Source organism: Rana temporaria, chromosome 4, assembly GCF_905171775.1.
Source record: "Rana temporaria chromosome 4, aRanTem1.1, whole genome shotgun sequence".
In the NCBI taxonomy this organism is placed as follows: Eukaryota; Metazoa; Chordata; class Amphibia; order Anura; family Ranidae; genus Rana; species Rana temporaria.
Window position 1 is genome coordinate 50,017,513 of NC_053492.1, and position 15,417 is coordinate 50,032,929.

Sequence of the window (15,417 nt, forward strand, 5' to 3'; positions counted from 1 at the left end):
CAGGTTGACCCCTAAACTGAGGTCACACACCTTAATCAAAATCGTAGGTGGTGCGCTCTCACAAAATCCCCAAAAAATCATGGAAGCTTTCCACGAATTCTAGAAGAAACTATATAGTGCCTAAAAAGAGGCTCCAGATAACTTGTTTGAGTCCTTTCTCAGTACTATCAAGATCCCTAAACTTAAGAGTCATCACAGAGATGAACTGGAAGCAAGAATATCAGAGGAGGTCTCCTGATTCATCAAAACCTTGAAAAGTCACTCTACCTCTAGTCCATACAGTTTCTTCCTCCTGTATTACAAACACTTTACTACTACATTAGCACCTTATTTAGCCCGTTTCTTCAACGAACTACACAAAGGAACCCGGCTAGACAAATCTCTAAAGCAAGGACCCTAGCTCAGTTGCCAACTACTGCCCTATATCTTTAATAAATAACCATCTCAAAATCCTGGAAAAAATCCTAGCAGACCATATTTATTAGACTCTACATCCATAAAGACCAGGTCTGTTTCGTACCTGGAAGACAGGGACCAGATAAAATTAAAAGGGCGATTGACAGGCGACCTCCTCAAACGGGCATTCTGTTATCTCTGGATCTACAGAAGGCATTTGATTCAGTATCCTGGTCATTCCTTATGCCAATATTACAACGCTGGGGCTTTGGTAATAGCTTCACGAACGTGATAGGAGCTCTATATTCAAACCTAGAGGAGAACATCTTTCTTCAAGGATACTATTCCAAATCCTTCCCAACCTTCAAAGACACTAGGAAGGGCTGTCCTTTATCCCCCTGATCTTTGCCATTGTCATCGAGGCAATTGCCATAAGAGAACATCCATATATACATTGGGTATGGTGAGGCTCACAAGTGCACAAATGCGCACTTTTTGCGGATGACATTCTGCTTTTCATCAACTCACCACTAATATCATTACCTAATATCTGTAAATTGTTAGACAGTTTTGGCACTGTCTCAGTGTTTGAAAGTAAATTTCTCAAAATCAATGGCCCTAAACATAGATCTGCCCGAACATTTAGTCGAGAGATTACAACCACAATTCCAGTTTGGGAAAAGGGAGTAGTCGCTCCAGGTGGGAACCCAGATGAATATCCTCCATTGCAGACAACTCAGGTGCCACTAGTTTCAGTGCGAAACGTGTCAGCAGTCGGGTTTTATTTTATGTTGCTGTGATTTGTAGTGCTGTAGTTTTTTAATAAAGGCTACAATTTTTTCAGAGTGCGGCTGTCCAGAGACAATCTTTGTTCCTGCTTCACAATTCTGGTTTACCAGAAGCAATATGACAATTCCCTATCCGGGGCTCAGTCTGACAGCCTATGTGGACCGCCTTTAAACAGTGAACTTTCCACTATGTACCGCAAATTAGAAGCAGACCTTAAAAGCTGGGACACATTAGGGCTTTCATGGTTAGGGAGGGTCAACTCTGTAAAAATTACTACTAGAATCCTCTAACTGTTAGGAGCCTCCCCATCAGCGCTGTATCCTGGCCTAGGCCAACAAGGCCCAGGCCTAGGGCAGCACTTTGCAGGGGGGCAGCACGGAAAGTGTCCCCGCCGACTTGTGCTACACTGTTAGTGTAGTGCCAGTCTTTTGGGCCGGCAGGGCTGCCATCAGGGGGGTACAGGCATTTTTTTTTGCATTACACATGTAAGGGACCCAATGGTCCAAAGGGCCCCTTACAGACCTGACCTGCCATCCTCCGTTTTTTTTTTTTTTTTTCCATTACACCTGTAAGGGGCCCCAGGCCCCCCCGCTTACGCTTATTATCTTGCGTCAGGAGAGAAGAGAATACACTGTTTTTTTTCCTGCTCCAGGGGGGCCCTGCCTAAAGCTGTGTAAGGGGCCCCAACATTTGTGATGGCTGCCCTCTGGGTCGGATTGGGCTGAGAGGCAAATTAGTCCAGCGCCCCCATAAAGCAGCCGCACTGTCAGTTTATTTTTTACCATCCATGTCCAATTGCAGAAATTTCCCTTCACTTCCTGCCCCATAGCAAAACAGGAAGTGAGATTCGGAAATCCCTGCAAATTAAGGGAATCCATTGCCCCCCCAGGCCCTCAGAACTAGTGTCCCCACTCGAAAAGTGGAGCAGGTCTAGGGTGGGACTTAAACAGAAAGGGGTGTGGCCTTGACAGGAAGGAGTGGGTCATATTTAAATTAGGGGTGCACAAGTTTAGTCAGGCCTAGGGCAGCACAAAACCTAAATACACCACTGCTCCCCATCCCAATCCTTAAGGATCAACTCCGACAATTTCAATCCAAAATATTAAGATTTATATGGGGAACAAAAGCTCATAGAGTCACCAACTATCTCAACTTTCAGTCATACACTTTAAAGTTGCTCATCCTGACTGGGTCCATATGGAATGCCAAGCTGCCCCTTATTACATGCCAAATTTTCTTCTCTGGTGCCCCCCCCCTCCCAGTCCAGACCTGCAATCATGGTCCCTACGCTCTCTCACTCCCTTGTTATATGGAACACCCTCAAAACGAACCCACATTTGATCTCCAAATGGCACCCCCTTTCTCATCTCTTTCGCAATCTCCTTTTTCCCCTGGTATTGATATAAAGGCCTTTAGCTGGTGGCTGAATAAGGGGGTGTACAGAATGAGACACTTCATTCACACTACTGACCCGCTCACTCTGGCATTCTGTGTAAGCAAATTAGATATGCCTTCAGCGGAACAATATCGACTACATCAGATAAAGAACTTTCTCCATAACTTATGGTCCTCTGCACCTGACCCTTTAACACTTACTGACTACAAACTTTGGTGTGGGCAAACCATGGAGCAGAGGGGTGGGATATCAGTAATATATTGGTCACTAGCCAAGATGGATTTAAAGACCCTCTTCATGCTGGAATGGGAGAATGACCTGGGACAGACCTGGGGGCAGATCCAGGTAGATTGGCGCATTCTTCCATCCGGCGTAGCGTATCTATGATACGCTACGACACCGTAACTTTCATTTTTTTTATGGTATCCTGAAAGAATTTCCGCCGTAAGTTACGGCGGTGTAGCGTAACTTAGGCGGCGTAAGGGCGCGCAATTCAAATGTATGTGATGGGGGCGTGTTTTATGTAAATATGTCTTGACCCGACGCAAATGAAGTTTTTTTCAACTGCCCATGCGCCATCCGTGGGGGTATCCCAGTGCGCATGCTCGAAATTAAATCGGAACAAGCCAATGCTTACGACGGTGACGTCATTCTACGCAAAGCCCTATTCGCGAACGACTTACGCAAACGACGTAACATTTTCAAAAATTTGACGCGAGAACTTAACATAGGATACGCCTCATATAGCAGGGGTAACTATACGCTGGAAAAAGCCGAACGCAAACGACGTAAAAAAATGCGCCGGCCGGACGTACGTTCGTGGATCGGCGTATCTATATAATTTGCATATTCGACGCGGAATTCAACGGAAACGCCATTTACCGGCCAGCGTAAATATGCACCTACGATGCACCTACGATCCGACGGCGTACTAAGACGTACGCCAGTCGAATCGCTCCCTCATTCAGTTGTATCTTGTTTTGTGTATACAAAACAAAGATACGACGCGGGAACTTTGAAATTACGTGGCGTATCAATAGATACGCCGGCGTAATTCGTTTGTGGATCTGAACCCTGGAGTCTAGTAAACTGGCACAGGCATCAGCTTCCGCCTATAAGGGAATACTGACTACAACCCTTGTGGAGGCGAATATGAAGGTGCTAATGAGATGGTACTTTGTCCCCCTAAAACTATCCAGAATTTACCCCATGTCCTCATCCAAGTGCTTCCGGAATCGCGGTCATGTGGGATCAATGGTGCCTGTTTGGTGGGATTGCCTCAAGATCAGAGGATTTTGGAATAAAATGTTCCATATGCTCTGAAAAGTCTCAGGCCTCCCCATATAGAAATCAGCCCACGTAGTTCTGCTCAATTTTCCTGTCCCAAACGCACCCAAACTGGTAAGTCGCCTCATTATGCTCATTCTCATTGGGACAAAATTAACCTCTGCTCGAGCTTGGAAACAACCCCACATTTCCTTCACTTTAGTAATAAGAAAAGTCTCCTGGATTATGGCCCAGGAAAAGATGGTGAGCACACTATTAGATTTCTAAGGAGAAATATGAAGCCATCTGGGAACCCTGGATCCAATATCTGCAGATAGACCTCACCCCTTAATCTAGTTTATATATACACTCGGGATGGTATGGGGATATTCAGGTCACTACTTCTTCTTTCCTGTCTTCTCTCTCTCTCTGTGTCTTTTCTCTTCTTGCTATTATACCTTACTCTGGATATGGTGTTACTCCATCCCTGACCTTGGGATTCCTCTATGGGAAAACAAGCAACTCTCGGTCTTCTCCAATGTCTGGGGTACCTTTTACGAATAGTCAAGATAAGTACAAGGAAACAGAATCCATAAGATCCTCCCCACAAAAAATACTGCCACTACATAGGTCTTTCAGGGAACTGATACAGCATTTTTGCTTGCACATGATTGGCTGATGGACATCAGAAGACCTTTAAAACATTAAACTAACATTAAAAAAAAAAATACATATTTTCTGCTTGCAATTTTTTAAAATATTTACATTAAAGTTCTGGTCTAAGATGTCCTCTCTCCTCCCCAGACTCTTAAAAGGATAGGAAAAAAGCAGCAGCATTCTGATGAAGTCATGTCTGCTATCTCTGTCGTATGTTCTTTAAGTAGATCTTTGTATGTAGCATATCTAATTAGCTCCCAACTCTTTGGGGTTGATTGACTAAAACTGGAGTGCAAAATCTGGTGCACCTGTGCATGGTAGCCAATCGGTTTCTAACTTCACCTTGTTCAATTAAGCTTTAACAAAAAATCCTGGAAGCTGATTGGTTTCTATGAAGAGCTCCACCAGATTTTGCACTCTCACGTTTTAGTAAATCAACCTTTTTGTCTTTCTTTATAATGAAGATTGTAAGAGGCTGATACTAAAGCCAAGTCGTGCAAAAAAAAAAACTGACAGCTCTGGTCGGGGCCACTGTACTAACCATGCAAGGTTAGTTCAGCGATCTGCCCTGGTGAGCTGTTGTGTTGTGACAGGGGGACGGCCTCCCTGCCACAACACTCTGATCAGTGTTTTCTGCCATTGGCTGACAGTCATGGGCGTCCGCAAAATTTTCTTCAGGGGGAGGCGCTTCGGCAGTGGTGATACGCAGTCGCATTTAACCCTTTCTTCGACTGCTATCAGCCAAAATAGCGCATCTAAAACGCTAGTAAAGCGATGCTTTTTAGCGGCGCTTTACCGATAAAATAGCTCTTGAGATAATTCAGCTTCCATGCCCATATAAATATAGTCTAGAGAATGTACAGACCCCCCCTTCAGCACAGATGGACCCCCCTTCACCATAGACCCCCCAATCTGCACAGACTCCCCCTTCAGCACGGATGGACCCCCCCTTCAGCACATACCCCCTCCCTTCAGCACAAACCCCCCTTCAGCACAGATGGACCCCCCCCCAATTCAGCACAACCCCCCTTCAGCACAGATGGACCCTCCCACTGCGTACACATAAACACTGGAGGGGGAGGTGGCTTCACTCTGCTCACTGTGCCTGTGTGACATCCAGCCCGGGACTGCTCAGACAGCCCGCGGCTGCGAGAGAAGGGGATGGTTGGTCAGGTGCAGTGGTGTCACCCTGCACCAGACCACCCCCCCTTGCAACACCACAGCCAGCAGCTCGCCACTCTCTCTCTCTCCCTGTTCTAACCTGCCTGTCACCGCGGCCCTGTCACTGCTTTAGTCACGGAGGGGTGTCTTCACTCTTCAACACCTTCTCGATTCCAGGGGGAGTCAATTGCCCCCCTTGCCCTATGGAGCGGACACCCATGCTGACAGTGCTGATCGGGAGTCAGTCAGCTGCTGGTTTTCCGAACGGCCGGCTTCTGTTGGACAGACTGACATACATGCGGGCCGAATGCTGGCCGTTTTTTCTTTAAACACCCATTGTCTTCCGACATGCATACGGGACTTTACGCTGGCTATAAACTAGTAGAATTTTGTTGAAATATTTTCTTTTTAAGAACATTCTAATCATTAGTGGGGGTCAAATTGACACTCATTTTCAACTGCAGTGATGAGAACTTGAAGGAACAGGATGTACATTTTTTTTCAAACAAACACATTTTTAACAGTGTCCATTTGTTCCAAAATCAAACATGAAAACCATAAACGCTCATTTTGAAGCACTTTTGAATGACTATTCATTAATGTTAGTATGAAAGTTTAAAGATGTTGTAAACCTACATGTTTTTTCACCTTAATGCATCCTATGGATATACACAGGAGCGCGCCCGCAAGGTAACCCCCTCAGGAGAGAGCTTTCCAGAGGGTTATCTAATGCAGGGAGGAGCCGCAAGAACCTTTAACTGCTTGCCGACCAGCCGCCGCAGTTATACGGCGGCAGGTCGGCTCGGCTGTGCGAGATCACGTAGCGATACGTCATCTTGTGAATCAGCCAATAGGGGCGCGTGCGTGCCCCCTTGTCCCGATGCGTGTGCCCAGCAGGTGCGATCACCGTCGGGCACCCGCGATCGCTCGTTACAGAACGAGAACCGGGAGCTGTGTGTGTAAACACACAGCTCCCAGTCCTGTCAGGGGGAAAAATTACGGATTGTCTGTTCATACAATGTATGTACAGCGATCTGTCATTTCTGTCATTTCCCCTAGTCAGTCCCCTTCAGTTAGAACACACACAGGGAACATAATTAACCCCTTCCTCGCACCCTAGTGTTAACCCCTTCCCTGCCAGTGGCATTTTTATAGTAATCAATGCATTTTTATAGCACTGATCGCTATAAAAATGCCAATGGTCCCAAAAATGTGTCAAAAGTGTCCGAAGTGTCCGCCATAAGGTCGCAGTACCGAAATAAATCGCTGATCGCCGCCATTACTAGTAAAAAAAAAATATTAATAAAAGTGCCATAAAACTATGCCCTATATTGTAGACGCTATAACTTTTGCGCAAACCAATCAATAAACGCTTATAGCGATTTGTTTGATCATATGTTCGATCGTTCGCCGAAATACGAACAAAACGGGTCGTTTGCGCCAAATTTGAGTTACGTTTCACAGACCATAATTCACTGCGGAATCGCTGGCTGATGATTGGCCAAGCATGCACTATGACCCGCATGCTTGGCCAATCACAGCTTGCAAAAAACGGAGAGCCATAATTGGCCAAAGCCAGGGTGGCTTTGGCCAATTATTGCTCTGGGGGTTTAGTACACGCCCCACACTATAAAAGGCCGCCTGCAGGTCGGCCTTGTGTAGTGTGTTGCGGTGGTTGAGAGGACAGAGAGAGTGTCATTTTTTGCAGGTAGATAGAGCAGGCAGGCAGGCTAGTCAGTTAATGTTACAGTGTGTAGAGGATATATATACATCCCAGGTGATGTACATATATTTATACACTGTATAGTTTAGCTAGATCAGTTCTTCCTAATTTACTGGCAGGCAGGTGATTGTGCTAGCTGCAGTATTCTTACATGGTTTATTGCCTGTGTCCTCTGTAGTTTGCACCTAAAGCTATTTGGTGTGTACTGGCCATGTGCTCTGTAGTTTGCACCTAAAGATTCAGGAGCAGTGATTTTAATGATGCTTAAATGAAAAAAAAAAATGAAAAATTCCTTTAAATATTGTACCTTCTGGGTGTCTATAGTATGCCTGTGAAAACGTCTTTGAGAACCCGGGTCTTGCCCGAGGGAACATGTATCAATAGAAAAAAAGTTTTAAAAACTGTAATTTTTTCAGGAGTCCTGACAAAAACTACCGTTTTTAAAACTCTTTTTCCATTGATACATGTTCCCTCGGGCAAGACCCGGGTTTCTTAAAGATGTTTTCACAGGCATACTATAGACACCCAGCAGGTACAATAAAGGATTTTTTTTATTTTTTATTTAAGCATCATTAAAATCACTGCTCCTGAAAAAACGACAGTTTTTAAAACTTTTTTCCCGTTGATACATGTTCCCTGGGGCAAGACCCGGGTTCTCAAAGATGTTTTACGACAATAACTTGCATATTAGGCTTTAAAATTAGCACTTTCGAGTCCCATAGACGTCAATGGGGTTCTAAATGTTCGCCCGAACGTTTGGTCCGTTCAAAGGTTCTGGTGTGAACCGAACGGGGGGCTGTTCGGCTCATCCCTATTCACAAGGTTGGAGGTCAGCGTTTCAGCACTGATGACGAAGTGAAGCAAGCTCTCCTCGAATGGTTCAGGTGTACTGACAAATCTTTCTATGCCAAAGCTTTCCAGGCATTAGTTAAATGCTGGGATAAGTCTATAAATGTAGCAGGGGAGTATATCGAAAAGAAATGCAGTTTCCACTCCACTTAAAATTTGTTTTTCTACTATATAAACTCAAAACTGCCGGTTTGACTTGAATGCCTCTCGTAGACTGTAGGTTTTGTCTGGTATAGCTGCTATGGGTGACCCTAACAGGAGTTGAAATTACAGACAGCATAGCTTTTACTTAGGCCCCTTTCACACTGGCGTCGGCGGTAAAGCGCTGCTATTTTTAGCAGTGCTTTATCGTCGTATTTACGGGGGTATTCGGCCGCTAGCGGGACTCTTTTAACCCCCACTAGCAGCCAAAAAAGGGTTAAAACCACACGCAAAGCACCACAGCAGCAGCACTTTGCCAGCGTATAGCTGCGGTGCCCATTGATCTCAATGGGCAGGAGCGGTGGAGAAGCAGTATACACACACATCTCCTTCACCGATCCAAAGATGCTGCTTTCACCGTCACCGTTGGGACTTTCACACTGGAGAGACAGCAGTGGCTGTTTCAGGGCGCTTTGCAGGCGCTATTTTTAGCGTTATAGCGCCTCAGTGTGAAAGGGGTCTTATGCCCTGTACACACGATCCTAATTTCTGATGGGATAAAATCTGATGGAATTTTCCATCAGAATTCTGTTCAAGCTGTCTTGCATACAACTGTCAGACCAAATTCCGACTGTCCAAAACGCGGTGACGTAGAACACTACGACAAGCCGAGAAAAATTAAGTTCAATGCTTCCGAGCATGTGTCGACTTGATTCTGAGCATGCATGTTTTTTTCTCCGTCGGAGTTCCACACAGACGATCGGAATTTCCGATAGGATTTTTTTCCATAGGAAAAAAATAAAACATGTTCTATTTCTAAACTCCGATGGAAAAAAGTCTGATGGGGGCCACACACGGTCGGAATATCCGATGAAAAAATTCCGTCAGACTTTTTTTATCGGAAATTCTGATCGTGTGTACAAGGCATTAGTAATTACATCACACTATGGGGGAGGATTTTCTAAAACCGGAGCACACCGAATCTGGTGCAGCTGTGCATGGTAGCCAATCACCTTGTTCAATTAAGCTTTGACAATAAAAGCTGGTGATTGTGCACGCTCCAGCTTTAGTAAATAACCACCTACATGTCCTTTATATCTTGTAATAGTAAATTTGATCAATGTCAACATACATCATCTTGATTGGGTCCAGGTGTACTTTGATGTTGTTCTGTGCCATTAGATCCCTCATCCTTCTCACCCCCCTTATCTTCATCTAGCTTAGATTTTTCCTGTAAGAAAAATAAAGGAATTATTTTATTGCTCAAAAAAAAAATTAAATTGTACTTGCAATTATTACAGGTTTTATTTCAAAGTTAGTTCTACTAGAATGTAACAATGTCAACATACATAATCTTGATTGGGTCCGGGTGTACTTTGATATTGTTCTGTGTCACCCCCCTTATCTTCATCTAGCTTAGATTTTTCCTGTAAGAAAAATAAAGGAATCATTTTATTGCTCAAAAATATTTTTAAATTGTACTTGCAATTATTACTGGTTTTATTTCAAAGCTAGTTCTACTAGAATGTATTATTTAAAACTGAAGTTCAGGCAAACAACTTGAATGCACAGGGGAAATACATATAAAAGAGCTGTTTTACTTGCAAAAGGATATCTTTTTCTGCGGATCCAGTCCTGAAATATGCACAACTTTGCCGCATAACGCAGTAAGGTGGATGACATCACAGTTTAAGCAGGAGTGTATTAACCTCTGCTCCAGCAATGTGATGCCTGGGTGGCAATGACATCTTCTCACACTCCTCTTCTGGGTGCGGGATATTTCACCAGCTTAGATAGTCTGGCCGGGCACGGGGGGGGGGGGGGGGGTGTTGTAGTACCTAACTCCTATCACATGCTCAGATTGCATGTGCAGCTCAGTATACAGTTTAAGAAATTTGCGAGGAAGAAGATAAAACTATTTTTTTTGCAGAAGAGACATGGAGAAAGAACAGAAGCATTCTGATGAAGTTATCCCTCCTATTGCCTCTTATCATAATGTTCCTTATCAAGACATTTGCATTCAGCACATCTAATTGGCTCCCAGCCGCTAATCTTCTTCTGTACCCTGGAATGAAGGAGGCTGATACTAAGTCAAATGCAGGTGCTTATTCTAGTTGCATTCATTTTCGTTTTAGCTTTCTCAACATTTGTCACAGAGAATGTAGTCTAATTGATTTTGAGTACATGTGGTGATGTCAACGTATTTCAACATTTCTTTGGTTCCTTAAAGTGGTTCTAAAGGCAGACAGTTTTTTTACCTTAATGCATTCTATGCAATAAGGTAAAAAACCTTTTGTGTACAGCAGCACCTCCCAGCCCCCTAATACTTACCTAAGACCCATCGTGATCCAGGGATGTGTATGAGAGCTTTGGCTCTCTGGGGACTCTCCCTCCTCATTGACTGAGACAGCAGCGAAAGCCATTGGCTCCCACTGCTGTCAATCACAGTCAGTGAGCCAATGAGGAGAGGGAGAGGGGGCGGGTCTGAGTCAGGGTGCTCTGGGGGCACTCTGTAAAAGGGAGGGGCAAGGAACACTTGTGGGGGACCTAAAAAGAGGAGATCGGGGCTGCTCTGTGCAATACCACTGCACAGAGCATGTAAGTATGACATATTTGTTATTTTTTTTAAAATTGCCTTTAATATCACTTTAAAAAAAGGTTATTGTAGCAACCAAAGCTGATTAGCTGATTATTTTCATGGATAATTTCTGTTACTATGACCATATTTATGACTGCATTTCCTTCCATCTTATTTTCCACCAGGGCATTCTGCTCTTCCATCACTATCAGTATATGTTGGTTGCAGGTCTTGCCAATCTCAATCTGGGTCAGATCATAAAACTGCTTGTTTTTCCTTTGTATTTCCATCCTTTGTTTTGGCAATAACTGTCTGCTCCCCAAATTGAATGGATATTACTCAATCAATTTGATTATTCTTATTCTTATTCTTATTATTATTATTATTATTATTATTAAAGCGGGGGTTCACCCGTACATAACACTTTTTACCCTTAGATGGATGCTCGTTTTGTCTAGGGGAATCGGCTAGTTGTTTTAAAATATGAGCTGTACTTACCGTTTACAAAATGCATCTTCTCCGCCGCTTCCGGGTATGGGCTGCGGGACTGGGCGTTCCTATTTTGATTGACAGTCTTCCGAGAGGCTTCCGACGGTCGCATCCATCGCGTCACGATTTTCCGAAAGAAGCCGAACGTCGGTGCGCAGGCGCAGTATAGAGCCGCACCGACGTTCGACTTCTTTCGGCTACTAGTGACGCGATGGATGCGACCGTCGGAAGCCTCTCGGAAGACTGTCAATCAAGAAGGAACGCCCGCTCCCGAAGACCCATACCCGGAAGCGACGGAGAAGATGCATCTCGAAAACGGTAAGTACGGCTCATATTTTAAAACAACTAGCCGATTCCCCTAGACAAAACAAGCATCTATCTAAGGGGAAAAGAGAAAAAAAAAACATCATTGGGTGAACTCCCGCTTTAAGTATTTATATAGCTCCAACATTTTGCATAGCTCTTTACAATATAAAGGGAGACAGTAAAATTACAACACAGTTAAATACAGAAGGAATAGTAAGGCCCTGCTCATGACACTTACAATGTAAAGGAAGGGGGAGGTTGTACAAAAGGTAATAGTTGCAGGGGGTGATCTGATGGAGGTGACTACAGTTTGTAGGTGAGTACAGGGTAGGAGCTGACCAGACATATGGGGATAGGGAGTTCCAGAGGATAAAGGAGGTTCTGGAATTGAGACGCTCATGGGAGGTGGTAAGAAGGGAGCTAAATAGCAAGATGTATTTGGAGGAGCGGAGAGGATGATTTAGGTCAGGGGGGACCAATCTTTTGAAGAGCAAGGGCCACTTAAGCAACTTGGTAACCGGTTGCGGACCACAATGTCGGTTTATGTCTGCCACTACTTGGAGGTGAATGGTGGGCCCAATTGGTTGATGTGCTGCAATTTACTCACACCACGGGTGCAATGCAGTATACCCTTGGCTTTCCTACACTTTGCAATAGACTTCTATTATTTTCTGCAGGTTTGGTGCACTTTCAAAAAGTTCACCAAACTCGCAGGCAATAACAGAAGTCTATGGCTTAGTGCAGGTAACCCGCAGGTAAACTGATTTGCACCTGCGGATCAGTTTGAAAGCAGACCAGTAACCACTACAGAACAGATATGCCCATATATACACTGTGATTTTAGTAATAAACTGACCTTTAATAACAGTATTTTATTCTATTCCACCCCAGAACAGGCAGTCGCGGGCCACATCAGAGGGCTTTGTGGGCCACATGTGGCCCCCGGGACACTGGTTGGGCACCCCTGATTTAGGTGATATCTGCAGATGAGGTTGGTGATGTAGCTGGGGGCCAAGTTATGGATAGCTTTGTACGTTGTGGTTAGAATTTTGAATTTTATACGTTGGGCTATTGGAAACCAGTGAAGGAATTGACAGAGAGGGGCAGCAGTCACGGATTGGTTAATGGTGTATACGTCTAGCAGCAGCATTCATAATAGACTGAAGGGGGATAGGATTGTAAAGGTAGGCAAGTAAGGAGGGAGTTGCAGGAGTCAAGACAGGAAATAACCAAGGAGTGAATATGTTGTTTTGTAAAGTCAGGAAGGGAATTTTTTTTTGAAAATGCTACAGAGGTCATGCAAAAGTATGCAGGCATAGGACACACACCATGCCACACCCCCTTAAATGAGAATTGTAAAAAAAAAAATGATTAGTTAAACCCACAAGTGCTTTTTTTCTATCACTACTATTCGTCTATATTGTATGGAAGAGCCCTGGGGCCATCATAAAAAAAAAAAATACAAAATTCTGAGTTTCAAAGTCAGAATTCTGAGATTAAAAAGACAGAATTCTGTGTTTCAAAGTCAGAATTCTGAGATTAAATGTCAGAATTCTGAGATTAAATGTCAGAATTCTGAGATTAAATGTCAGAATTTCGAGATTAAATGTCAGAATTCCGAGATAAAATGTCAGAATTCTGAGATTAAAAGTCAGAATTCTGAGATTAAAAGTCAGAATTCTGAGATTAAAAGTCAGAATTCTGAGATTAAAAGTCAGAATTCTGAGATTAAAAGTCAGAATTCTGAGATTAAAAGTCAGAATTCTGAGATTAAAAGTCAGAATTCTGAGATTAAAAAGACAGAATTCTGTGTTTCAAAGTCAGAATTCTGTGTTTCAAAGTCAGAATTCTGAGATTAAATGTCAGAATTCTGAGATTCTAAATCTAGTAGTCTCTATTAGGAGGATTTTAGGAGCAATTAGCAATAATGTAGTAACACCCATAGACCATCATTCTGCAGACATACAAGTCTGGTGCTCTAGATATAGATCTGTAAATCTATCTTAGTTACAGCATACAGTATGGGGAAGCAGGCAATGCTGGGCTCTCTGGTTCCTCTACAGTCCCACAGTTTACTGTCATTTGCTCTAACATAAAGAGGGATGCTGAAAACGAGTGTATTGTGTGTGTGAGTGGGGGGGGGGGATGACACAGCTTCCATAGATAACAGAACACAATGCACCCCAACTTTTAGGAAACATTGCACTGTTGCCCCAACAAGAGGGAATTGTGAGCACAATGTGTGTCTTTGTTCAGAACGGCTTGATTATAGCAATTACATGTCTGGACTAATTCTTACAGAGAATGAACCCCATATTACACATAAAAATCGATGCAGGTATATAGCTTGAGAAATAGCTCAATGCATAGGGTGACAGACTTGTGTTTCATATTTTGTGGGTTCGAATCCAGGAGACAGCACAATTTGTTTTTAAGTTATATGTATATATACATATTATTTTATACATTGCTCTTAGATTAAAATAGAGATGTCCCAATACCAATATTAGTAAATCAATATATTGAAAATGTATATGTCTTCAAAAAATTAAGCTCTGAGCTGGATTCGAACCCAAAACTTAAAAACACAGAAGTCTATTACTCTAACCATTGAGCTATAACCCAAATCATAAAACTCTACTCTTTTTTTAGGTTTAATATGGGGTTCATTCTCTGTAAGAATTAGTCCAGACATGTAATTGCTATGATCAAGCCGTTCTGACCATAGACACACATTGTCCTTCTGCCTTCTAGCCATTCACAATTCCCTCATGTTGGGGCAACAGTGCAATGTTTCCTTAAAGTTGGGGTGCATTGTGTTCTGTTATCTATGGAAGCTGTGTCACCCCCCCCCCCCCCCACTCACACACAGAATACACTCGTTTTCAGCATCCCTCTTTATGTTAGAGCAGATGACAGCAAATGGAGGAACCAGAGAGCCCAGCACTGCCTGCTTCCCCATACTGTATGCTGTAACTAAAATAGATTTACAGATCTATATGTAGAGCACAAGAATTGTATGTCTGCAGAATCATGGTCTATGGGTGTTACTACATTATTGCTAATTGCTCCTAAAATCCTCCTAATAGAGACTACTATATTTAGAAACTCAGAATTCTGAGATTTAATCTCAGAATTCTGACTTTTAATCTCAGAATTCTGAGATTTAATCTCAGAATTCTGACTTTGAAACTCAGAATTCTGACTTTTAATCTCAGAATTCTGACTTTTAATCTCAGAATTCTGACTTTTAATCTCAGAATTCTGACATTTAATCTCAGAATTCTGACTTTTAATCTCAGAATTCTGACTTTTAATCTCAGAATTCTGACATTTAATCTCAGAATTCTGACTTTTAATCTCAGAATTCTGACTTTTAATCTCAGAATTCTGACATTTAATCTCAGAATTCTGACTTTGAAACTCAGAATTCTGACTTTGGAAACTCAGAATTCTGACTTTTAATCTCAGAATTCTGACTTTTAATCTCAGAATTCTGAGATTTAATCTCAGAATTCTGACTTTGAAACTCAGAATTCTGACTTTGAAACTCAGAATTCTGACTTTTAATCTCAGAATTCTGACTTTTAATCTCAGAATTCTGACTTTTAATCTCAGAATTCTGAGATTTAATCTCAGAATTCTGACTTTGAAACTCAGAATTCT

General features: G+C 42.9%; 1 protein-coding gene across 3 annotated transcripts in view; it reads right to left on the reverse strand.

The window, feature by feature from the left end:
• The window catches only part of LOC120936199 (cysteine-rich secretory protein 2-like), a 157,524-nt gene that overhangs the window by 115,114 nt on the left and 26,993 nt on the right, over positions 1 to 15,417 (reverse strand). For all 3 annotated transcript variants that reach the window (XM_040348376.1, XM_040348373.1, XM_040348374.1), the window contains 2 exons: positions 9,728 to 9,805; positions 9,511 to 9,609 (listed from right to left, as the gene is read on the reverse strand). In XM_040348376.1, the coding sequence (XP_040204310.1) occupies positions 9,511 to 9,609; positions 9,728 to 9,805 (177 nt within the window). The remainder of the gene's footprint in view (positions 1 to 9,510; positions 9,610 to 9,727; positions 9,806 to 15,417) is intronic.